At 38.5% G+C, this 27680-nt stretch overlaps 1 protein-coding gene across 2 annotated transcripts in view; it reads left to right on the top strand.

Moving 5' to 3' along the window:
* The window catches only part of plxna4 (plexin A4), a 333778-nt gene that overhangs the window by 268453 nt on the left and 37645 nt on the right, over window positions 1–27680 (top strand). For both annotated transcript variants that reach the window (XM_047389857.1, XM_047389856.1), the window contains exons 15-25: window positions 1–137; window positions 596–763; window positions 2225–2318; window positions 5009–5248; window positions 5568–5714; window positions 6898–7132; window positions 7276–7418; window positions 9874–10142; window positions 22392–22458; window positions 24512–24658; window positions 27412–27571. In XM_047389857.1, coding sequence (XP_047245813.1) covers window positions 1–137; window positions 596–763; window positions 2225–2318; window positions 5009–5248; window positions 5568–5714; window positions 6898–7132; window positions 7276–7418; window positions 9874–10142; window positions 22392–22458; window positions 24512–24658; window positions 27412–27571 — 1807 coding nt within the window. The remainder of the gene's footprint in view (window positions 138–595; window positions 764–2224; window positions 2319–5008; window positions 5249–5567; window positions 5715–6897; window positions 7133–7275; window positions 7419–9873; window positions 10143–22391; window positions 22459–24511; window positions 24659–27411; window positions 27572–27680) is intronic.

Genomic DNA, 27680 nt, shown 5'->3' with positions numbered 1-27680 from the left:
ATCCCACGAATTACCAGGCTGAAGCCGAGCCGTGGCCCAGTCTCTGGGGGAACAATTGTCAACATCACAGGCAGCCACTTGGATGCTGGGAGCAACGTGTCAGTTATGTTTAAGGACCAGCCATGCACTTACTTAAGGTTAGTGGGAACATGCCTCGGTTGACCCTGCCAATCACTCTTCAAAGACTTAATTAAAAGCTCAGTCAAAGTAAGTTTCCGTCAAAGCATAGGTGGTTAACAGCTCTGACAGTTCTGGTGATGAACTGCATTTGGAAGAAAAATAAGTGCAACTAGAAAATTTTTTTCATTATCAATATTCATGTTGATGGGTTTATTCATTAAACCATGTCCGCATCTACACTTTATCATCCATCATAGCACACAAGGTTATGAGATTAAATAGTTTTTTTATGATTTTGGAACTAACACGATAAAAGATAAATGAGTGATGAACGCTGCATGTTTTCACAATGTCATAAAAAAACAGTGCTATTGGAAAAAAAGCTCACAATGTCATATTTTCTCTTTAAAGCGTTACACAGCATAAAAGTTACATAACAGCTCTATGTAGCTAATTCTGCACTGCTACATTCTAGGAGGGGTGGCCAGTGGCTAACCTGTCGAACACATGCCTCCCCGCATGGCTATGGAAACATATCTGTGTCTGTGAGTATAGATAAGGCCCAGCTCCAGAAAGATCTGCAGTTTGAATATGTGGAGGACCCAACAATAACAAAGATAGAGCCAGAGTGGAGCATCTACAGGTATGTTACCAGGAAGACGTTTGACAATGATTTGATGTCACTGTGGATATGGAGGAATAACATACACCTGTAGAATAGGCCCATGATTTAAAAGCATAAAAGTTAAAAAGTGTAAACATATAAAAGTCTTGAAAAACCTACAGCATCTCTTTAACATCCTACAGTTGTTTGCTAAACTATTTATACATCTTGCATTTTTTGTTTGTATATTTTGTATGCCTCCTTTATCCTAATATCCATGAAAAATAAATAACTCCCTGAAGAAAATACAAAAATAATGAAGGGAGTATGGCACAACGTCCTGTTTACCAAAACATGGCAATCTAGCTAAACAGACATGCTAGGCACGATGAGCATTAATCATAGAAACAGCTAAGAGGTCAACTGTATATGTTACACCTGTTAAACTAAACAAATATAATCACAATATAGAGGGTGTATGCACAAAGTGTGGCTCCAAGGGACTGTAGTACATTGTATGTTGAAGTTCAGACAAATAAAAACGTTTTGGTTGGAAATAAAAAGTATAATTGAGAATATCATTTCACTGGATCCAAAATAGTGTGTAATACCTTTATATCCAGAGAAACATTGTTATAGTAAAGTGAGTGCACTTTCATAGATATTAGTGTATTGGCTGCAAAGACGTTTATGGCTTTGGCTTGGAAGAATGTGAATGGACCCAGGACCAACCTGTGCTAAAAACAAAGGATGTCTAGCCTTCCACTAAAAGGAATGGCATACATTGGGAAATCCAAACAAAATTTATTTGAAAGAAATTGAATACCTTTTATTAGCTTTATCAAAAACTTGGATGTAACAGATGATTTGTTGAAATTTGGAGATAATGCAGCCTGCAGTTTCAGGATTTAAGTATAAGTATATAATTGCAGACATGCTATCAGTCTAAAGTTTAATGTATAATGCTCAATTACCTCTGTTGATTAGAGAAGCATTGTTTAGGGTGTTCCTTGGTTTATTTTTATTTTTCTTCTTTTTTGGATATAATATGTAGAACACTCCTATAAGAGCCATGGAAGAAATTTGTATGGATCAGACAGCATTCTATTGTGTGCTTGTAATTTTATGGTTAAAAAACTTACCTTCTAGCAGGGGAACATCCCAAAACATCCTGCCAGAGCTGCTGAGGAATGGTTTTTATTAGAGCATATTTATTTGTTAAAATGGCCTTGTCCATTTTCAGCCATGAGTGTAAATGAAAATCTGTGGTAAGAGTTAAAATGAATTTACGGATGCTCCCCATCCAATCTGACTGAGCTTGAGCTATATTCCCAAGAACAACAGCCAAAAATATCAATCACTAGATGTGTAAAGACTTGTTGGTTGTAATGTCACAAAATGTAAAAAGGTTCAAGGACTATGTTTAGTTTAGCAAGATATTGTATGTCAAATCCTGATTTGTCAAAACAATCTTTAATTGAAGTATTGCTTGTTTTTCAGTGGACATACTCCAGTGACTGTAACAGGAACTAACCTGGACATCATTCAGACTCCACTAATCAGAGCCAAATACAACAACCACGAGACACTCAATGTAAGTTGGTGAAAAACACAAATAACCCATCATCTGAAATCTAGTCCTGAAGTAGGATTATTTTTATTTCTTTTTTAAATATAATGAAAATAGAAGGATTGTAAATTGTGTGGTGCTTGGCCGAGCACAAATAATTTTTAAAGGATGTCTTTTTGTGTAGTTCCTGGTGTTTCAGTCTTCTTTATCTTTATGTTTAATGCTACAAAAAGAATAAAAAAAAACTGTCTACACATAATTTAGTCCTGTACATGTTTTGGATAAAATACCCCTAGATGAGTTGATAAAGTTTGTGATTTTCTTTTTCTGAAAAGCTTCTAATTACATCATTTGTAAGACATCATTTGTCTTACAAACAAAAAAAGAAACTTGGAAAAAAAAAAATGCTATGTAATATAACTGTAATCTGTAATTTTCTCACAGAAACATGGTGAAAGTCATACAAGGGTTTGTTTGACCTTATTGAAAGAAGATGGAAACAAAAGGTGGTAATGCTATCCATCTTAACGGTCCATTTGAGCAGGACTTTTGGAGCACGTTTAACATCTGTGCTCACACTCACATGAGCTGGACGTTGTGTGTCAGGGATACTGTGACGCCATCAAGTATGCCTCACACCTTCCTCCAGTGTGATACCAAGATGGGTGTAGATGAGAAGAAATAAGAAACGAAAGCAGATATTTAAAGCATCTTTAGTGACATTTTTCCAAAAACGGGAACATTGTTTCTCTGTTCCTCCCCTACCTTCTTGTACATGACATGTATTGTTGCATTATACATGTCAGTGATGTCCTGAAGACCTTGCCAGATTTGTCGAGCCTGATGTTCAAGGAGCCAATTACAATGACAGGCAATAGTTTGAATGACTGCATGGCAGAGGTTATGTGGCGATGTGAGATGTCTGTGAGGGAGACCTGCGCTGCTGGTTGATTTGTCAGCATCCTGACAGGCGGAGAGAAATGGAGACGCAAGGAGGACATAGAGGGGCATGGGCCATTAAAGTGATAGCTCAATCTGTCATTGCTAGTAAAACTCACTTTAAGTTTAGAATAAGGAACAAATAAATGTTTAAATTTGTTTCATATATTAAATGAGAGTCCACAGCAAACACAAGGATAATAGGACAGGACAAAAGACCAAAATGTAGAAATAGGACTTTGTAATAGATGTTGGTACAGAGAAAGAATAGCTTGTAAAGAGAAAAGGAATGGTATGAAGAAACACTGAGACTCAGTTATCTCTCCTGAACCTTCACATATCAGAGTCTTCTTGTGATGAGACTGTACTCTGTGTCATATTTCATCACTCCCTTTGATTTAAGACTCCAACAGGTTCTATATTAGACTTTTGAAAATCTGACTTTGTTTATTGGTAGGACTGAGAGTAATAAACATCTGGAATTAAAGACTGAGGCTGAATCAGCCCTGCATTTCTAATGGTTAGGGAGTCCCAAATATTTCTTTGGAGGAAGGAGGCTGAGTTGAAAGGCTTTGTAGCCTTTAAAAATTGAGGTTATCCAGCAACACATTTGGAAATTAGGATTGTAAATTTACCAATAAATTACAGCAGCACGATATTAAAAAATCATGTAATGACAATAGTATTGTTAAAAATTGTGATGATATAATTTGCCATGAATCCACTTTTTCCTCAATACTCCTTTCAGTTGGGCCTCTGTCACTGTAATATGTCAGGTGTGGCCATGTACATCTAGCATGTTGAATATCTTATTGGCCTCTAAAGTGTCAACTCATGATACTTGGAATGTATTAGCAACAATACTGCATTCCAATCCTTTGCAATGTTAATTTGATGATTTCTTCTTGATATATTGTGCAACCTCTAACATTAACCACCGTAGTGGCAAGTTTTTATAAAATGTTATATTAGGTTTGGTTTCCCTCTTAATTATTGGTATTCAGTAATGCGCAAATATGAAATATTTCTCAATTTAAAATATTTTACCATCATTACAGTCTTTAGAAGCTTTGGTCTGATGCATAGAAGTACATTTTCTTTATCATGTTCAATTCTCAAAAAGCCAAAAAATAAAAAAAATAACTAAAAAGGAATGAATAGTGGCATATTTCATGTTTTTTTTAAGATACTTGTCACAAGAATATTTAGATATGTTCCCCTTGGAAAACAATTATGTCCTAAGTGTATTATATTTTGAATCCTAAGCTAGGCTAATCATCAGTACAATTCAAGTGTGTTTAATAATTTTATTACTTAAAGCTTGCTATTTTAGAGCATCTAAATCTCAGTAGTGTGTTTTTGTTGGTATATTGGCAGTAAATTGTTACAAATGTAGATATATTTTAATTACATTAAGAAAGATTGTTTCTCTGTGACATAAAATGTTCTCCGAAAGCAAGCAGATAGAAAACAACTTATGCTGGCATCTGAAGCAGGACTGTTAACTGTTGACTCAGAAGATATGGCCAGATTGAGTCAAGCTTGTTAAGGAATCAGTGAGAAGCCCATTTCTCAGTGGAATATTTTAACAACTAAATTATATTAGTCCAGATCAACAGAGAAGAAGGGTAGGATGGGAAGTGTGCTGAAAAAATTAGAATAACCCTGAGACAAATAACAGTTGATTAAATGGTAACTAATAATGCAAACTTGCTTATTAAGAAAATGTATATACTTATGCAAACTTACTCCTTCTCTATCTTTGTGTCCTCAAGTTATGTGAGGTGCTGAGCTCCACGTCCATGCTGTGTCAGGTCCCAGAACTGCCCATCAGCTTAGCCAGGCAGCAAGAAGCACCTGAAAAACCTGATGAGTTTGGCTTTAAATTGGATGATGTGCAGTCCCTGATGGCTCTCAACACCACCAACTTTATCTACTACCCCAATCCTGAATTTGAGCCACTGAGTTCATCTGGGGTCCTAGAGCTTAAACCTGGGTCACCCATCATACTAAAAGTAAGCTGATCAACATCCTAAATGCACATTTCTTGTAATTCACAATGAAGTCATGTTTAGTGAATATATTTTATGTTGCAGATTTTGCTTACAGCATTTGCTTTATTTTGCCAACCTGATTATAAAATGTTTTTTAAGTTATTTGTGTACGAATGTGCTAATCATACATTCATTTCAATCAGGATACTTAGAGCAAAACTCACCCCTAATTTTAAAAACATTCAATATTATTCATTGCTAACTATATTTACAGTGGGTTGAGTACATTGCATTTTTTATATAAGAACAATTAAAAATAAAGCATAAATTGTCTTTGCAGGGACGGAACTTTCTTCCACCAACCAATACTGGGAATGGAAAGTTGAACTACACGGTAATGATTGGAGACAAGCCCTGCATGTTAACGGTGTCAGAGACCCAGCTTCTTTGTGAATCACCAAACCTGACTGGTCGCCACAAAGTCCTGGTAAGTGGTAATGTTGCACAAAAATAATGTGTATGGCTCTCCTGGAAAGGAAAATAGTCGTACAAATCAGCCAAAAGACATTCCCCGTTTTTCCATCCACCCCTTTGTCTGTTTTCATACAGAGTGCGGTTCTAATCCAATCAGCCATGTGGTTCCTGTTGGTAGCAACAAGCAGACAAAAGACAAACAAATAACTCTTCAATAAGAATAATTACAGCCAAAGCAAACTCAATAAAGATTCCATTTGTGGCTTTAAGAGAGCCACTTTGAGCAAAGCATTTCCTAACATTACCACCTGAACCCAGTAAAGATAAGGACACACTACTGTGAACTAAACAGAAGTGTGTAGACACTTCAGTCTGTCTTTAGTTTGGATTTCCGTTTGATAAATGGAAATGGTTTTTAAACTTTAAAGAGATCCTAACAGAAAACATTTAGTGAAATGTGTGATATGTTTTGGGTTGAGTGTGAGTTTTGATTACTATCTGTCTCAGGTTTTCTTACTAAAGCGATATTTAAGTGCATTTTCTCTAAGAGATTTTGGTATTTCCCACAAAAACGTTACCTAAATTGTGCATGTATGTGGTTCAATGCAGTGTAGAAAGTATTTTTACAGATCAAGATAGCTATAGGAAAAGTTAAATTAGAGTATGAAAAAGACATTTGTATTTGCAGACCTAAATACCTGTACCAATATCTAAAGGTTGTACATATCTATTCATCTGTCCATCCCAATCATAAGTTTGTTCATGCTTACTTCTGAGCAATGGGTAATCAGTTTGTCCATCTATTTATTTAACTAAGCAACCTACTAACCATCACCTTCTTCCTCAAACCATCAATAGGTTTGTCCATATTGCTGTCCATCAATGAACTAATCATTAGTTTTTCCATCTCTCTACTAATGCAGACATTGAATTGTCCATCCATCCTTCCAACCAACCACCATTTGTCCATTAAGCAGTTCCAATGTCAAACCTTGATCACTGTTAAAATATCTCAGAAAAATTCAAAGTCAAATTTTGCATTAGTACTTATACAGCTGGCTATAAAGGAACAATGGAAATTTCAGTCTTGAAAAGTGTAAACAAAGTTTGTCAAATAAACGTCTGTCTAATAATTCTTAATGTAAAATTAATATAGGGATTAAAATGTGACTCTTCTGTGTTTTTTTTGTGACAAGGCACGTGTCGGCGGTATCGAATTTTCCCCAGGTGTGGTCCACATCACATCCGACAGCCCACTCAGCAGCACAGCAATCATCGGCATTGCTGCAGCAGGCGCATTGCTAATCTTTTTCATTGTAGTGGTCCTTATTGCCTATAAACGCAAATCACGAGAAAGTGACCTGACTCTGAAAAGACTGCAGATGCAGATGGACAACCTTGAGTCTCGTGTGGCATTGGAGTGCAAAGAGGGTAAAACCTTGCCTTATTTTATGATCTCTAAGTTATTGACAATGTTGCAAACATCGATGAACACAGTTTTGTGTCTGGAACGTTATGTGTTTTTTTTGGTGATCCTACATCAGCAAAAACACCAAATGATTGTCTATTTTCAGCTTTTGCAGAGCTTCAGACAGACATTCATGAGCTGACCAGTGATCTAGATGGTGCAGGTATCCCCTTTCTAGACTACAGGACCTATACCATGAGGGTCCTCTTTCCAGGCATTGAGGAACATCCTGTACTGAGAGATCTGGAGGTACTTCACATTTACATTTGATTATAAAGATGGTAGAAAAAAGTCTATTTATCCTGTTTCTCTTTCAATATTTTAATGAAATGGTTTTGAAAAAGAGATGACTGAATGTAAATTCTGGCAGTGATGCCATGCTGTGAGGTCTGGAGATCTTTTCAGGAAATGTCCTTTCTAATAAAAAAAGCAGGATTTGCATAACTTTTTCAATGGAAAACTTTTTTTTTTAACATATTCTCTCTTCAGTTTTGTGACCTTGTCATAGCACATAAATAAATATGACTCTTTTTCTTCAGTCTTCATCAAACACCAGTTGTAATCCAATTAGCCCTTTTGGAAATGAGATCAAAATGAGCAAACAAATTAACAATGTGGTGGGTCGCAGTAGGTGAAATTAATGCAGATGTTGGCTCTTGTTGCTGTCTGGTAAACAAAAGCCCTCTGATAGCTAACAAAAGAGTTATTTCAAAGCAAACAAGACAGACTTTAAATCAAAACTGTGAAATCATTAATAATTAAAAATGACACAAGATGGTAGCTGGGCTTTTTCTTCCTATTCCCAAAAACAAATTAAAAGTCAATTATCAGAAGAAATGCAACACAACAGGAAAAAAAAAAAGAAGTCATTTATCCTCACTGGTGACACTGATGGACAACCATAATTGAACAGGTCATCTTGTTCCATTACAAGAATGATGGGCTCCTATTTCCTTGCCGTCAGGGTTAACTATCCCATCCCTGATGAGAATTTCCCACTAATAAGCCATATTAATTATGTTTTAATTGGTATAAATATCAAACTATATGAAGAGTATTATGTGGAAAAAAACCTTAATGGAAAAACTAGTTGGCCTATCTTAGGCTGTTAAAGACCGCCTAATTGTTATTGATGCACCGAATAATTTAAAGTCAAGTGCTGATGGGTTGCCATAGAAAGAAATATTAAGAACTGAAAGTTTTTCTTTTGCCTAAGCCATGGGAAATTCTCAGCACTTAAATACTTTTTTGATATTTTTTGTTATGTCTAAAAGCTAAGGTTTTATATAGCAGTGCCTTTTTAAAATATTAATATGCCTTGATTATTTCCGCCTCCATATTATTATATTACAACCACAACTACAATGTACTTCATTTGGATTTGATGTGACAGATCAACATAAAGAAGTGTTAATCTATCAAGAAGTTAAATTATAAACAAGGAAGAAAATGTATAAACAAAATTGTTTAGAAATAAAAAAAAAGTCCTAATTGTGGCTTTCTTTGTAATCAGCCCAAGAGACATGTTTAGTACACTGTAAATTAAATATTTCTTCACAGTTGGGTTTACTGATTTTGTTTTGGATCTTAAACAAAACATTGACGTTATTTTTTTTATTTTATCTAAAAAGTTTACATGAGATTGCAGATTTTGTGTGGGTCATATTTTTGCAGTTCTTTCTCCATTAATCTAAGAGATTATTAAAGTTTGCAATATTGTAATTTATTTTAAGATGTATTTTTTAGGTGTATAATTTACATTTACATGGTAAGTATAACAAAACTGATTCTAGAAGGAGGCAGACAACCTTAAAGTACATTTTAATGAAAACCTCAATTCACACTGCATGCACAAACGGCTAATATTTCAACACATGCAAACACAGAAACACATCCCGACAAGCTGCATAAATTTAGACTTTCAACTCAACAATAGCTCCCGGCAGATTACAACCACCTCAAGCAAAAGGTAGAAAGACGGAACATATGTGGGCTGACAGCTGCATAGATTGCAAAGCATTGCTTTCTTACCCTGAGTGCTACTGACAGATAAAAAACATAATCTCCTAAGGTGCTGTTTATGAAGAAACAGGGGGGAAAAGACACACATGTTGTAAGTTACAACTATAAACAGTGCTTGGATGGTGTGGGCTCAGATAAGAACAATTCACATCACTGCACTGCCTTTCAACTTGCATTAATATGGAACACAGTGCCATCGAAATAATGAAACTCCCTACTGAGGCTTAGTGTTTTCCAGCCTTTATTCTCAACCTTCAGACGAAACCCGACAAAAGCTTGAAAGTGTTAAACTCATCTCCCTAGGTTTCTTCTTTTTTTCAGTTATTTTCTATTTCAACCTTTATTCCCAAGGATCATTCTGTTAATTGCCATTGCATGATTAGGTAAGAAAAATGGTACATTTATTCATTTGTTAGGATTATTTAAAACATAGTTTTTAGTTGTTTCTGCTTTTTACAAACACAGCTTTTAGTGATCTTTATTCTATGGTAATCAAGTTACTATATTCTTTCTAAAATACAAAACTATTGTTTAACTTGGAGGATAGAGAGCTAATAATGCATTCAAATAAATCAGTAACTAATTAGGTCTATGCATCATTGCCTGAAAAACGCCACTTTGAATCTGCACATTTTACCTGCTTTTGTAATTTCTAATGTTTTTATGTCTTGTTTTCTCCCAGGTGCCAGGCTACCGCCAGGAGCAAGTGGAGAAAGGGCTGAAGCTCTTTGGCCAGCTCATTAACAACAAAATATTCCTGCTGTGTTTCATCCGCACTCTGGAGGCCCAGCGTGGCTTCTCCATGAGGGACCGTGGCAACGTGGCCTCACTGATCATGACCGTGCTGCAGAGCAAGCTGGAGTACGCGACTGATGTCCTGAAGCACCTGCTGTCAGACCTCATAGACCGCAACCTTGAAAGCAAAAATCACCCCAAATTGCTGCTTCGCAGGTAATTAGCAGACTCTAAGAGGGAGTACTTTGTAGGAAGCACTTCTTCACAGGTGGCCTCATTCCCAACAACAGACATTTATGACTTTGTTTGCTTAATGCCTTGCTTTTTCAGCTGCTCCACACTTGCAGACGTTTAAATTAACTCATCATGAGCATGAACCCCGTAGTAATTTGGGGCTTTGTAATTATTTATTTGAATTCTTTTTCCAGTGTGAAATGATTATACAACAAACAACTCAAATGAATTTTAAAATTATATGCACAAGTTTGAATTTATTGTCATTTCACAATTTTGCATACAGGGTCAAATATATAAATGGAAACCCCCAAATATATGGTTAAAAATCTCTTGTTAATCCCCTCTTGATATCTGACCACAGAATTGGTAGACATCATTGGAATAGGTTAAAATACATTGTCAGCTTTTAAGTGTAGGTCGTAAATGTTCAGTGAAAATAAGGTCAAGGCTGTCCATACACCTAATGTTAGCCTGCTTTATTCATTCTCAAAACAGTTTTTATGTAAGTTTGGGATCACTGTTCTGTTGTAACACTTGGTTGGGTCTAGGTAATTCTGAAAGAATTTAGAAATACAGTGTAACCTCTAAATAAACATTTAATTTGTTCCAACAGCCAGTTTGTATCTAAAAATGAGTATTTAGATTTTTACCCTATTGAAAATAATGGAAATTACATTTTACTTTCAAATCCCTGACCCATATCTCCCATTGGAGAGAGTTTATATTTATTTTAATATTGCATGATAGATAGATAGATAGATAGATAGATAGATAGATAGATAGATAGATAGATAGATAGATAGATAGATAGATAGATAGATAGATAGATAGATAGATAGATAGATAGATAGATGGATGCTGCTGCGCATACAAGCATTTCAGTTTTTAAACACTGTAAAACATCTACATCTTTCAACTTTTACATCTTTCAAGATGTAACAGTCACAAACTGCTTCACAATACACTGATACAAGAACCCAAGTCCTGACAATATTCAATTTATTCAAAACTTTAAACTTCGCCCTTCACCCTAACTTGAAAGCTTCACCCTTACGTCTCCTAACATATTTCTAGTTACTGTGGCCGTTGAGGTAATTGTATGTGTTGTCTGACCCTCTTAGACTTCTTGAGGCATCTGGCTTATCCTCGTGGGTATTTGTGAATATTACTTGAGCTCAAAGGTGTTGATTTTGAAGCAGTGGCTCTTTACTTGGTCACCACTCTCTCACGATCGAGTAAAACTTACTCTACTGTGGACAGTGACTCTGGTGTTTCTAGATCATGGTAAGCTTGTTCCTTGGTGGTTTCTGGGTAGTTTGTGACCTTTCTAACTGATTTTCATTTAACTGCAGGTTACAATGTGGGTCTAAAGGAGCCTTGTGCACAATTGTGTGTTCCGACAGGACAATGATCCCAAGCACATACCAAAACTGGTTTTGGAATGGATGAAGCAGGCCAAAATTTATTTTCTAGGAAAGCCCTGATCCCAACCCTAGTACAAATTTATGGATCATGCTTTAAAAGCTGGGTCCTACCAAGAAACCACCAACTTAAATTAACTGTTCCATTTCTGCCCTAACAAATAGTCAAATAACCATCCAGAGCTGTGCTAAATTGTGCTCCAGCTTGTGGTGAAATTATGAAACTATATGGGAATTTGAGAAAATCTCAATTAAATTTTGGTGCACCAAATAATTTTTTCTAACATTCAAAGAAACTTGAGTTATTTTTAGTATGGTCTTTCCATTCACAGAAAACAATATTGAAAATACATTATTTCAAAGCCCAATTTGATATGAAGTCCATGTTTGGCACAAAAAAGACGTTGTGCATTTCCTCAGCTTGAGCTGGGGTCTTTGTTCATAAGGGCATACATACACGTCAGTTCTGATCCAAAATGTTCTGCTACCTGCAAGAAAGCTACGGTTTTCAGAGGGCTTTTGATTTTTAGCATCACATTGAGACCAAGCATAAATCAAAAGATTGGTTTCACCAGAAGAGTGTATATAAACTGACCAACACTGTTATTTTGCTGTTCTTGGTAAGGGATGGAGATGATAGGCCCATGGTGTTTATGTGAGGTCTCAGCAACCAAAGGCTGCATATGCTTCTCAGTGTTCCCTATCTGTGACATGTTTGGATTAACTCCTGTGACCTTGAATCACTGGCTCAGAGTCAGAAACACCAGAGCGCATTGCTGTGCACATCATTAGCGAAATAATTATAATTAATTAGCAGTGAATCCAATTTCAAATTGCTTATGAGGGAAGAAAACTCATTCATGAAAAAATGGGAAAAAGATTAGAAATGCCTGGCTCTCTGTGACAATTGCTATCCTCCCATGGATTTGTAGTCAAAGCTTGAATGGCATGCACTTGAACACAGCACTGTTTTTGATTATGCGGTGTGTGGTAAATATGATGATTACAGTTATGTGAGTAAACCAGCTTCTGTACAACTGTTGTGTATGTGGTTTGTGCAGGTGGCTTCATATGTATGTGCACACAGTATACATTTGTTTTTTGCTCATAGGTTGTCAGTCAAGCCTTGACACCCCAAAATGATTTGACAAGCATGAGATACATTAAGTTGTCCATTGCATTTCAATTCAAATTTGGAGTCTCCCTCTGGCTAAAAACGCTGTTGCTTTCTGCCAATAAAGACAAACGCAGAAACACAACATAGAACAGGCAGACAGGGCTGAAATTAATGCTGCTCACTGTTCCGTCCAAGAGACAGTGGGCATGTACTTCTTGTTAAACTATGTTTAGATTCTGGTAGGTGATGCCGAGAGATATTATTGCTGCCTGTGTACGAAGCCTGATTACAGTGCTTTGTTAGGTAATCACACAAACTTACATTTACAACTTAGGCCAATGGTTTGAAAGCAGAATACGATTTGTACCAAAAAGTGAGGAATCAGAATACATTTTTACTATAACTATCAAGTATTTTGGTTTTTCCTGCTTAAACATGGTTTCCTCCAAGTAGCTTCTAGCTTTATCAGCATCACATCTCTATGACATGCATATGGATTTTTTGTTTTGTTTTACTATTTCATTGACATTTTCATTCTGTGAGATCCTCTTAACCCTAAAACCCAAAACTACACTTATACTTATTAAAACATTTATTTAGCAATAGTCTGGTAACATAAATGCATGCCTAAAGGTAAATTGATTAAAAGAGTGGACATCAATGAAAGCAAAGCATGATTATTTATTAAATGCATCTCCCAAATTCCATAAAGGCTATACTTCTATTTAAATAAAGACATTATGAACAGGTACTGGTAATGTATTTTTAAATGTATGTGGTAGACCAACACAAATTAGTGCATGCTTGTGAATTGAAAGTAACATGATGCATGGTTTTCAAAATGGTTTAGAAATAAAAAGCTAAAATGTGTGTAGTACATAGAGCCAACATGTGGAAGTAGGTGCTATGGTCAGAAGACACCAAATTTAACAGTTTGGTCTGCATGCCAAATGCATTGTGTGGCACAGTCAGCATCATGATGTAGAGATGCCTATTTTAAACAGGGACAAGGAATCTGGTCAAAGTTGATGGGAAGATGGCTGGAAACCTGTAAGAAAATCTGTGAGCAGCTGAAACTGGGGCAGAAGTTTAGCTTCAACCCTAAATGTACATGAAATGGCTACAATGGAATGGTTTAGTTGAGATATATATATTTATGTTAGAATGGTCTAGTCAAAGTCCTGACCTAAATTCAATGAGAATCTATGTTAAGACCTAGAAATGTATGTCTCTATTCAGTCTGACTGAGCTCAAACTTTGTTGCAAAACAAATTTGGGCAAAATTTTCAGTCTGTAGATGTGCAAAGCTGGTAGCCAACCAATAAAACTTACCGGTGGCTGAATACAAATACATACCTAACCTTTGAAATTTTTATTTGAAAAAAATATATATTTTACAGCATTTATTCTTCAATTTCCTCTACAATTACACTACCAGTTATTTATTTATGACTATTTACATTGTACGTAGATTCTCACTGAAGCCTTCAAAAACAGTGAATGAACACATATGCAATTATGTAGCAAACAAAAAATTGTAAAAGAACTTTAAATGTGTTATATTTTAAATTCCTTAAAGTAGCCACCCTTTGCTGTAATGACTGAAATATTAACCTTAGGCGCCTCTCAATGCACCTTGGGGAAGTTTTTCCAAGACTCTTTGGAAAACCATTACAGGTGAACATCTCATGAAGCTCGTGGAGAGAATGCTAAGGTTGCAAATCAGTAATCAAAACAAAGGGTGGCTTTTTTGAAGAATATAAAATATAAAAATGAGTTATTTCACACTTTTTGTTTACTACATAATTCCATGTGTGTTCATTCAAAGCTTTGTTGCCTTTGGTGAGAATGTACAATGTAAATAGTCATGAAAATAAAGAGGCCCATTAAGTGAGAAAGTGTATATAAAACCTTGGACCAGTAGTGTATGATGGTCTTTCACATAAAATCCTAAGAAAATATTTTGAAGTTTTTGGTTGAAAATGCAAAAAAGTTTACAGGTAGGAATTGTTTTGCAATGCACTGTAATTACACTCTGATTGCATTGAGTCTGTTGCAGCCACTTAACAAAGAAATGACTGCTGGTCCTGGCAATTGACAGAACATAGGAGGCATGACATAAAGAGCTCAAGCAGCCAGGCGGTCAAGGACAGTAAAAACACTTCAAGCTTTGTTACATAGTGAAGAGGCATGGCAACAAGCTGTGAAGTCAGCCCTTTGATTGGTTTTTCATGAGCCATAAGAGCCTTGGTCGTGCTATTTCTACAGATCTATTTCTGCATATTGGATGGAAATTAAGGCGATCAACAACCACAGAATCAAAATGCAAATGCGTTCCTCCTCCTTGATGACAACAGAGAAGGAAAACCTGGGGAAAATGCCAGTGCATGCTGCCTGCACATAAGGGAAAACACATGTTCACATCACATCCACACTCAGGTTGATTTCCCAATTGTCACACATATGATGGTAATGGCCACTGATCAGATTGTTGCATTCCATTATTCCTCCTGAGATTTTCTGCTTAGTCCTTTACCAACCCAGAATGAAGTTTAGATCTGATATGGCAAGATATGCCACCCTTTAGTCTGTGCTGACTGGTGTGTCCTTGGTTAGCACATAAAAGTAGCATGGATACATACACACAAACATGGAAGCTCAAGCTAGGCAGAATTCACCCCCTCTGTATTTTTCTCTCTCTTTAATTTGTTCCATGTCTGTGCTCGCTCTCATTTTTTTGCATTTACTCATTTTTGATGTTACTCTTTCATTTCTGCCTCTGTCTTCTCGCTCTTCACAGCTCTCTTCCTGTCGGTAGTTCTTAAGCTTATCACGTGTAATGTGGGACCTACCTTTATTTCTTTTTTCTCTCAATCTATATTCTTAGCTATTACCTCCCCATCCCTGTTTTCTTGATTGCTAAATCAATGTTTAAAGTGCGTGAGCTCTGGCATGGCATGTGAGCACAGCTACCCACTACCTCCTCTTCCAAGAAATTTGTGTGTGCGTTTCTCTCTTCTCTACACATACAAGCTCACATCCTTCCATCTGTCCTATCTCAACCTGTGCTGAAGCACAACCATCAGGCAAGCTAACTAACGAGTCTTCCACAACCATCTGTCGCTTTGCTTCCTGCATTCTACTTCTTTAACTTCTTTTAAGCTTCATCTCTCCATCTCTCTTGCTCTTCCTATCACACAGAGCTGAACATCCTCCTTTACCCCTTAAGTTTTATTTGGCTGCAGTTTAGGCATGAAAATATTAGTTCTAATTATGGTCAGGAAGACCCAATATGTTTATGTGTTAATCACAACATTACCCTTCAGCACAGAGACCGTGTCAGCATGCATGTGGACAAGCCTTGCTGTAGGTCCATATGGAAAATGTTGGTTGATAGGAAATTATTTTAGTCCTAATTTTTGAGTTTTGGCAATAAATAGATGTCTGAGCACGTTCAGCAGTAAGAGTGATAGCAGCAGTACCTCACTGTGAGACATTATGGCACAAAGGAGGACCCATCCTCTTCCCCCACACATAGCAAAAGTGAGAAATGTAAATGTGACTGAAATTAGGCCAGAAAAGTACTCTGTGTTTAACTTTTTTCAACTTGATTTTAATGTTTTTAGGTTGGGGTGAGTCAGACACTGGAATACACTGGTGTACCATGGCTCTTAAAACTTTGTTTTAAAAAAAAAACCAAAGTTTCAATTATTTGTTACTGCTCTCTTATTGAAATGCAAGAAAATAACACCAGTTCTATCCAACTGTTTGAAGCATACGAAAACACCGCACCACTCCTCCCCCACCTGTTGTTGTCCACTGCTGGTCAGCTGGCTGAAAAAGGACTACTACACTTCTCATTTTCTTACAGTAAAAACAAATTTGGCAGTTTGGCATTATTTCAAGTTGGGAAACACACAAACAGTCTAATTAGCGCTGCCGGTCACTTGTATCAGGGGTACTGCTGCATTAAAACTAAAGCTGGCAGACTACACTGCTCAAAAAAATAAAGGAAACAGTCAAATAACACATCCTAGATCTGAAAGAATGAAATATTCTCACTGAATACTTTTTTCTGTACAAGGTTGAATGTGCTGAACACAATATCACACAAAAATCATCAATGAAATCAAATTTATTAACCAATGTACAGGTCCTTCTCAAAATATTAGCATATTGTGATAAAGTTCATTATTTTCCATAATGTCATGATGAAAATTTAACATTCATATATTTTAGATTCATTGCACACTAACTTAAATATTTCAGGTCTTTTATTGTCTTAATACGGATGATTTTGGCATACAGCTCATGAAAACCCAAAATTCCTATCTCACAAAATTAGCATATCATTAAAAGGGTCTCTAAACGAGCTATGAACCTAATCATCTGAATCAACGAGTTAACTCTAGATACCTGCAAAAGGCCTTTAAAACTCCCAGCCTGGTTCATCACTCAAAACCCCAATCATGGGTAAGACTGCCGACCTGACTGCTGTCCAGAAGGCCACTATTGACACCCTCAAGCAAGAGGGTAAGACACAGAAAGAAATTTCTGAACGAATAGGCTGTTCCCAGAGTGCTGTATCAAGGCACCTCAGTGGGAAGTCTGTGGGAAGGGAAAAGTGTGGCAGAAAACGCTGCACAACGAGAAGAGGTGACCGGACCCTGAGGAACATTGTGGAGAAGGGCCGATTCCAGACCTTGGGTGACCTGTGGAAGCAGTGGACTGAATCTGGAGTAGAAACATCCAGAGCCACCGTGCACAGGCGTGTGCAGGAAATGGGCTACAGGTGCCGCATTCCCCAGGTCAAGCCACTTTTGAACCAGAAACAGCGGCAGAAGCGCCTGACCTGGGCTACAGAGAAGCAGCACTGGACTGTTGCTCAGTGGTCCAAAGTACTTTTTTCGGATGAAAGCAAATTCTGCATGTCATTCGGAAATCAAGGTGGCAGAGTCTGGAGGAAGACTGGGGAGAAGGAAATGCCAAAATGCCAGAAGTCCAGTGTCAAGTACCCACAGTCATTGATGATCTGGGGTGCCGTGTCAGTTGCTGGTGTTGGTCCACTGTGTTTTATCAAGGGCAGGGTCAATGCAGCTAGCTATCAGGAGATTTTGGAGCACTTCATGCTTCCATCTGCTGAAAAGCTTTATGGAGATGAAGATTTCATTTTTCAGCACAACCTGGCACCTGCTCACAGTGCCAAAACCACTGGTAAATGGTTTACTGACCATGGTATCACTGTGCTCAATTGGCCTGCCAACTCTCCTGACCTGAACCCCATAGAGAATCTGTGGGATATTGTGAAGAGAACGTTGAGAGACTCAAGACCCAACACTCTGGATGAGCTAAAGGTCGCTATCGAAGCATCCTGGGCCTCCATACGACCTCAGCAGTGCCACAGGCTGATTGCCTCCATGCCATGCCACATTGAAGCAGTCATTTCTGCCAAAGGATTCCCGACCAAGTATTGAGTGCATAACTGTACATGATTATTTGAAGGTTGACGTTTTTTGTATTAAAAACACTTTTCTTTTATTGGTCGGATGAAATATGCTAATTTTGTGAGATAGGAATTTTGGGTTTTCATGAGCTGTATGCCAAAATCATCCGTATTAAGACAATAAAAGACCTGAAATATTTCAGTTAGTGTGCAATGAATCTAAAATATATGAATGTAAAATTTTCATCATGACATTATGGAAAATAATGAACTTTATCACAATATGCTAATATTTTGAGAAGGACCTGTACGCCTGGATTTGGAGTCACACACAAAATTAAAGTGGAAAAACACACTACAGGCTTTAGATCCAACTTTGATGTAATGTCCTTAAAACAAGTCAAAATGAGGCTCAGTATTGTGTGTGGCCTCCACGTGCTTGTATGACCTCCCTACAACGCCTGGGCATGCTCCTGATGAGACGGCGGATGGTCTCCTGAGGGATCTCCTCCCAGACCTGGACTAAAGCATCCACCAACTCCTGGATAGTCTGTGGTGAAACGTGACGTTGGTGGATGGAGCGAGACATGATGTCCCAGATGTGCTCAATCGGATTCAGGTCTGGGGAACGGGCGGGCCAGTCCATAGCTTCAATGTCTTCATCTTGCAGGAACTGCTGACACACTCCAGTCACATGAGGTCTAGCATTGTCCTGCATTAGGAGGAACCCAGGGCCAACCTCACCAGCCTATGGTCTCACAAGGGGTCTGAGGATCTCATCTCGGTACCTAATGGCAGTCAGGCTACCTCTGGCGAGCACATGGAGGGCCGTGCAACCCTCCAAAAAATGCCACCCCACACCATTACTGACCCACTGCCAAACCGGTCATGCTGAATGATGTTGCAGGCAGCAGATCGCTCTCCACGGTGTCTCCAGACTCTGTCACATCTGTCACATGTGCTCAGTGTGAACCTGCTTTCATCTGTGAAGAGCGCAGGGCACCAGTGGCGAATTTGCCAATCCTGGTGTTCTCTGGCAAATGCCAAGCGTCCTGCATGATGTTGGGCTGTGAGCACAACCCCCGTTTGTGTATGTCATACCCTCATACCATCCTCATGGAGTCGGTTTCCAACCGTGGAGACACATGCACATTTGTGGCCTGCCGGAGGTCATTTCGCAGGGCTCTGGCAGTGCTCCTCCTGTTCCTCCTTGCACAAAGGCGGAGGTAGCGGTCCTGCTGCTGGGTTGTTGCCGTCCTCCACGTCTCCTAGTGTACTGGCCTGTCTCCTGGTAGCGCCTCCAGGCTCTGGACACTACGCTGACAGACACAGCAAACCTTCTTGCCACAGCTCGCATTGATGTGCCATCCTGGATGAGCTGCACTACCTGAGCCACTTGTGTGGGTTGTAGAGTCCGTCTCATGTTACCACGAGTGTGAAAGCACCACCAACATTCAAAAGTGACCAAAACATCAGCCAGAAAGCATAGGTACTGAGAAGTGGTCTGTGGTCCCCACCTGCAGAACCACTCCTTTATTGAGTGTGTCTTGCTAACCACCAAAGATTTCCCCCTGTTGTCTATTCCATTTGCACAATAGTGGTGAAATTGATTGTCAATCAGTGTTGCTTCCTAAGTGGACAGTTTGATTTCACAGAAGTTTGAATTACTTGGAGTTATATTGTGTATAAACACCATGTCTATTAGCAGCTAACTGCAGGGTGGTTACCCTACTAGTTAACCATCTAATGGCAATAAGCGCTTAAACTACTACTAAAATAAAGTGATCATTTATTTTATTCTATTTTTTAAAGTTATATCCAAATTCAAAATAACAATAATACTGTTACAGCCATCATTTTCTGTTCCATCTGTGTCACTTAGCCACAAGAAAAAGGTATTTTAAAGATTGCCATTGAAAATCTTTCTACCAACATATTTAATTTCTAGCCCCTTAAATGGCAGTTTTAATTATTAATTTTCACAAAGTCTTTGTGTTCTTTATTACAAGAAAGATCAAGAGTGACCACACAAACATAAAACGTTTAAGGGATAATGGAGGGACATAGATTGCTGTATTTTGTTAAAACAAAACTGTAATTCAATCCAAAATACACAGATTGTCTAAATTTTATGCCATTTGCATTAACACAACAAATGTTGTGCAAAAGTAAAAAAACACAAAATATCCAGGGACCCTGAAGTGTCAAAGATATGTCATCATTTTAGCAATGGCAGAAATAATTAACACTTTTTATTTTTGAATAAAATAATTTAGATCATGGTATGCATTATTTTACCATCAAAACTTAACGGTATCGGTTAAGGCTGTTTGATTTAAGTTTGGAAAAATATTCTTTTTACGACTTTCCTGCTTGAATTTTCAAATCTATTAATGACTTTCTTCACACTTGCAGTACTATACAAAATTTAAAACCCAACCTGGGGGAAGGTTGTTATCTCTTATATTTTAATAGTCTGATACCCCACTGTCCCTCTTTAATCAGGGATACCTAAATACACCCATGGTTCCTCTATTGTAGATCCTTCCAAGCTTCCACTGGCCCTCTAATTGACTACCAAGTGGGCAAAGCCTGGCCATGCCAACAAGGCACGGCACATTTCAAAAGATTAACCCAACATAGGTTGCTGTGTTTGGATTATTAGCTGAGGAGAGGTTTGGATACGATTTTATAAAAAGGTGTAATACCAAACACCAACATTAGATGTTGAACAGATCCATCACAGTGCCATTTTTGTCACAGCTCGCACCAGAGTGTGCTGTGAGTGAGAATGAGCAAAGTTAAATGGTGGAACTGTGCCAAGTCTTATTACTGCTGGGCTGGCACCCGCTGCCATTCACACACACACACAAGCGTGATAAAGAGTAGTCAGCACACGGGATAATTTTTGCATACATACGCAGTGGGATTAATTTGTGCATTTTGCACACTAGCCTTGAAGCTGCCACACACTTGTGAGGGCACAAAGGCACAACAGAAAACACACACACTTTGTCCATGGTAAGTGACAAAGTAAAAGGAAGTTAAATGTGAGGGTTAGACTCAACCAAGCTATTGGTTCTTCTTTCTCTTCTTTCTTCTTTTTACGGCTCCCTACTTCCTTCCCTTCCTATTCACCTCCTCCTTTTTTCCCATGCCTCTTTTATCCCCGATGGGCTACATTTGCAAAAATGAAGAGGATTTGGAAGTGTGTGCGATTACATGATCCAGAATAGGGCAGCCAAATGGAAAGGATGTAAGGAGGAAGTCAGCAAGGACACATGCAAGAAAAGATGAAAAGTGACCTTGTTGACCCATTGGATCTGTAGATGGAGGATAGGGTGGGACAGGCAGAATAAAAGTGGAGGCACAGTGAGAGGCAGGAAGTTAATCCCCTCCAGGTGTTGTGCCAACACTGGTGGGGGGTACCAGACTACCCCACCGGCACATCATGCTCCCCCTCGTGCTGCAGTGTGGATGCCTTTTTTACAAGCCAGCATGAATGGTAAAGGGAGGGAGGGCTGCAGGTGGCAGCCGACTCGCAAAGGACAAAAACTGCACACACAAACGGGCACAATGGACACTAATCCTGAAATATTGATGTCTAGGGTAGTTTCTAATTTAAAACAGAGGCAGGGGTGTGTGTTTATTATTACCCACACAACCAAAAGGGTTGCTGTCAAAGGATATCCTATAATAGTCTCCCCTTTTCCTCTCCTGCCACCACCGCTGTTGTTATCATGCATGCATATTAGTCATTCACACGAGATCACTCACACTGTTGGCCCAGGTCAATGCACGCACACACACACACACACACACAATTTTGCCACACCAGTGGAGCATAGATGCCAGGCGGAGAAGGAGAGGCAGATGTATTCATTCACTTTCTATTGTGCCTGGATCGAGTGTTAGTCCAGTGAATAGGCAAGGGAGCGCTTGATAATGAGGCCAGTGTTATTACAGAGCCACTGCGGCCCCTAACGACATCAATCCACTGGGATCACATAAAGGCTTTTAATTGCTTCGTCTCATATTAAAATCCCCGCCGCTTGCACACGAGCTGCCCTTAGCGTGCCTGAGCATAAAAAGCAGCTGAAAGATTATCTGAAAGGCCGTTGTATAGTGTGTACAAATGCTCTCTCAGTTCATGTCTTTGCAGATATATTTGTGGAAAATATATGTTAAATATTTATAACAAGAGTGAGGGATCCAATATTTAACATGTACTTTGTGTTTGTTTTCAGGACAGAGTCTGTTGCAGAGAAAATGCTGACCAACTGGTTTACATTCCTACTCTACAAATTTCTAAAGGTGCAGTAACTTTTTTGTCCTCAACTTTAGAATATGTATGTACGCAGCTGAGCTAAGAGCTTTACATTAAGAAAATGTTAGCATTTTTGTTTTTACTATAGCAAAGTACTAACTTTGTTCATAACCCTTGAATTTTGTTATGTTATAGTAAAAAAAACGTATGTGTATTTTATTGGGTCTTTATTAACCAACACAAAGTAGTGCATAACTCTAAAGTAAAAGGAAAATTAACCATTGTTTTCCTTTTTATTTTACAGATAAATAACTAAAAAGTGTGGTGTGCATTCTTTATCAGGTCCCTTAATATTGAATACTTTGTAAAGCCACATTTTGCTGAAATTACAGCAGCACATCTTTTGGAATACATTTTTACCAACTGCGCATATCAACACATCACATATCACATATCAATTCAATTCAGTTTATTTATATAGCGCCAATTCTCAACACATGTCGTCTCAAGGCACTTCACAAAAGTCAGGTTCATACATTCCAATTAATCCTACTCATTGAACAGTGCAGTCAGATTCAGTTATTTATTCAAACTGGATAAAAAGTTTTTCTATCTAAGGAAACCCAGCAGATTGCATCCAGTCAGTGACTTGCAGCATTCCCTCCTCCTGGATGAGCATGTAGAGACAGTGGACAGTCACTGGCTTTGACTTTGCAGCAATCCCTCATACCGAGCATGCATGTAGCGACAGTGGAGAGGAAAAACTCCCTTTTAACAAGAAGGAACTTCCAGCAAAACCAGAACCAGGCTCAGTGTGAGCGGCCATCTGCCACGACCGACTGGGGGTTTGAGAGAACAGAGCAGAGACACAAAAAGAACAAAGAAGCGCTGATCCAGGAGTACTTTCTATGGGAAGGAAAAGTAAATGTTAATGGATGTAGCTCCTTTAGTCGTTTCACCCAGAAAGAAAGAACAGATAAACTGAGCCAGTTTTCAAGGTTAGAGTCTGAAAGAGAGCACATACAGTTAGCTACAGTAAAAGCTCAATCAATTGCTATGTTTAGGAGAGAGAAAGGGTTGAACACTGAAAGACAGGGCCAAGTGGATCATCTGTAGAAGGTGAGCAATAACTTGTTGCCAGCAGAAGCTTGGACGATGCCCCTCTCCAGAAAGGTGTCACAGGTAGACACAGGGTCAGGCCAGGTATAGCTTCTAGGAAGAGAAAAGAGAGAGAACATATAGTTAAAAACTGAAATAACAGCAAATAATGCAAAATTGTAGTAGTAGTGTGAGAATGTAGCGAAGAGTGTGAAAGTGGTCATTATGTCCACCATCAGCCTAAGCCTATAGCAGCATAACTACAGAGATAGTTTCAGTTTATTTATTTAAATAGCGCTGTCGTCTCAAGGCACCCCACAAAGAGTCCGGAACGGCGTGGGGCCAATATGCAGGGCAAATATGCACTGCTTTGTGGGTGTCTATTACATAAAATGCCAAAAAAAAAAAAAAATACATTCAGGTTTGTGTGTCAAAATGTGGAAGTTCACAATGGTCTAAACAGCTTTGGAAGGTACTGTAAACTTGCAAACAGTCTGTTGGGAACTTAATTTAATTTCCATTTGGGATTAATAAAGTATTTTTGAATTGAATTGAATTGAACTGAGACTGTCTGTCCATAAACTGTTTATACAGTGAATCTTTTACTATGTGAGATGCTGAGATTACACAAATTTAAAGCTGTACACTATACACCCCAGGACACAGATGTTGTAACAAAATTAAAGAAAACTACCAACTAAATTTCAGCTCATCCATTTCTAATTTGACACTGAGAAGAGAAAAAGAGGAAATAATCGTAAATGTTGATACGAATGATGGGTTGCATCAAGAGTTGGTCTTTTGTGAAATATCTTTGTGCTTAAAATGAAGTTTTGGGGCATCTCTTTGTGCTTTACTAACTAATGCTGGACAGAAGAAGGTCTAGAAACCATAACTCTTTTGTTATAAACTGTTTTGAAATTTAGCTCTCAGCAAATTGAGTCCAAAAGTTACAGGCTTTAAAAGTTACACTGCTTCTATCAAACCTAAATTTTGTTGCAGGAGTGTGCAGGCGAGCCCCTGTTCTCCCTCTTCTGTGCCATCAAGCAGCAGATGGAGAAAGGCCCGATTGACTCTATCACAGGAGAGGCTCGCTACTCGCTCAGTGAAGACAAGCTCATCAGACAACAGATTGACTACAAGACACTGGTAAGGGAATAACCTGCCCTGGGGTACTAGAGCTAAAGGGAGATGCTTAATATGCTTTCAGGGACAAGAAGAGTGAATAGGGTGGTCATGGGTGATCGGTCATGAGATGTGCAAAGGGACACAGAAGTTGTTGTTTTCACGCTTGACATGCACAGGGGGCATAAGAGTGGTGACCTCACTTGTGGCAAGAGCTGTCAAGGAAAAAGCAGGGTTTCTATCCATGTATGACTGCGCACACGCTGAGAAGCGATAAAGACTTCTCTTTCAGCGCTCTCTGTCATTAACCAAATCTGTGTTAGCCCTCTACTGTGTGACTAGTAGCTTTCAGCTGTGGTGTCACAGGCATCTTTTTGGTCTTGCCTGGTTTTCTTTCCTAGTCTCTGATCCATTTGTGTACAACACTACAAAAATAGCGTTCACACATACTTGACATTTATTGCATATTGTGATTTAAAAAGTTTTAAATTGCTCTCAAAATGTGTACAGGTCCTTCTCAAAATATTAGCATATTGTGATAAAGTTTATTATTTTCCATAATGTAATGATGAAAATTAAACATTCATATATTTTAGATTCATTGCACACTGACTGAAATATTTCAGGTCTTTTATTGTCTTAATACGGATGATTTTGGCATACAGCTCATGAAAACCCAAAATTCCTATCTCACAAAATTAGCATATCATTAAAAGGGTCTCTAAACGAGCTATGAACCTAATCATCTGAATCAACGAGTTAACTCTAAACACCTGCAAAAGATTCCTGAGGCCTTTAAAACTCCCAGCCTGGTTCATCACTCAAAACCCCAATCATGGGTAAGACTGCCGACCTGACTGCTGTCCAGAAGGCCACTATGGACACCCTCAAGCAAGAGGGTAAGACACAGAAAGAAATTTCTGAACGAATAGGCTGTTCCCAGAGTGCTGTATCAAGGCACCTCAGTGGGAAGTCTGTGGGAAGGAAAAAGTGTGGCAGAAAACGCTGCACAACGAGAAGAGGTGACCGGACCCTGAGGAAGATTGTGGAGAAGGGCCGATTCCAGACCTTGGGGGACCTGCGGAAGCAGTGGACTGAGTCTGGAGTAGAATCATCCAGAGCCACCGTGCACAGGCGTGTGCAGGAAATGGGCTACAGGTGCCGCATTCCCCAGGTCAAGCCACTTTTGAACCAGAAACAGCGGCAGAAGTGCCTGACTTGGGCTACAAAGAAGCAGCACTGGACTGTTGCTCAGTGGTCCAAAGTACTTTTTTCGGATGAAAGCAAATTCTGCATGTCATTCGGAAATCAAGGTGCCAGAGTCTGGAGGAAGACTGGGGAGAAGGAAATGCCAAAATGCCAGAAGTCCAGTGTCAAGTACCCACAGTCAGTGATGGTCTGGGGTGCCGTGTCAGCTGCTGGTGTTGGTCCACTGTGTTTTATCAAGGGCAGGGTCAATGCAGCTAGCTATCAGGAGATTTTGGAGCACTTCATGCTTCCATCTGCTGAAAAGCTTTATGGAGATGAAGATTTCATTTTTCAGCACGACCTGGCACCTGCTCACAGTGCCAAAACCACTGGTAAATGGTTTACTGACCATGGTATCACTGTGCTCCATTGGCCTGCCAACTCTCCTAACCTGAACCCCATAGAGAATCTGTGGGATATTGTGAAGAGAACGTTGAGAGACTCAAGACCCAACACTCTGGATGAGCTAAAGGCCGCTATCGAAGCATCCTGGGCCACCATAAGACCTCAGCAGTGCCACAGGCTGATTGCCTCCATGCCACGCCGCATTGAAGCAGTCATTTCTGCAAAAGGATCCCCGACCAAGTATTGAGTGCATAACTGTACATGATTATTTGAAGGTTGATGTTTTTTGTATTAAAAACACTTTTCTTTTATTGGTCGGATGAAATATGCTAATTTTGTGAGATAGGAATTTTGGGTTTTCATGAGCTGTATGCCACAATCATCCGTATTAAGACAATAAAAGACCTGAAATATTTCAGTTAGAGTGCAATGAATCTAAAATATATGAATGTTAAATTTTCATCATGACATTATGGAAAATAATGAACTTTATCACAATATGCTAATTTTTTGAGAAGGACCTGTTTATTGCCACATAACTAAACTGCATTCTCTTCATAATAATACACTCATCATAAATTGATATAAACATCTGAGATGGTATGTACAAAAGGTTTTACAACTAATTTCATATTAAATTCTTCAGAAATATACAGTCAAATCAATACAAATCATACCAGTACAATCCTATCTTATGGACCGATTCTAATATAAATACAGTCCAGATGGACTATAAAGCTATTCCCTCTTTATAATATCAATTAGCAGTGTAATCACGACGAACACTCAGAAACAGTGCTGAAAATGATATAACAGAAGCAATATAATTAATTTCTCATCATCAGCACATTACAGTATGTCCAAGATTTGAGGGAGGTGCAGTTTCTATATTGAATGTAATTCTGTTTCTGATCTCCTGGCAAGCACAAATGTATTATTACTATTCAATTGAACAGTACACTGAATGAGGAACCTAAAATATAATAAACACAAAAGTTTTTCACAAATGAAAAAGTGCATTAAAGCACAACATTTATCCCTCAGACAAAATCAACTTGGACAAAGGTTTTTTTTTTTTTTTTGTTACTTTCGTTAGTGTCAAAAGTCAGTGATTGGTATTTAGTTTGACCGGCACCTTATACTTTTCTTTTAAAATGTTGATTTTATTCATGTCTCTGCTCCAGGTGGTCAACTGCATACATCCAGAGAATGAAAAAAGCCCTGAAATCCAAGTGAAGGTCCTAAACTGTGATACAATAAGTCAAGTGAAGGAGAAAATTCTGGATGCCATATACAAGAACGTCCCGTATTCACACCGCCTAAAGGCTTCAGATATGGACCTAGGTAAGACAATGAGTCATTAACCATGCTGACTATGCAACTATGCTGCATAACACCGTATAATTTAGAGCTGTTTGTGATGAGTTTCAATTAAGCCTTGTATCCCCCTTGA

The sequence above is a fragment of the Girardinichthys multiradiatus genome, chromosome 17, assembly GCF_021462225.1.
Source record: "Girardinichthys multiradiatus isolate DD_20200921_A chromosome 17, DD_fGirMul_XY1, whole genome shotgun sequence".
Lineage (NCBI taxonomy): Eukaryota > Metazoa > Chordata > Actinopteri > Cyprinodontiformes > Goodeidae > Girardinichthys > Girardinichthys multiradiatus.
The sequence above is the reverse complement of the archived record's forward strand: the minus strand, read 5'-3'. Positions and strand labels throughout refer to the sequence as shown.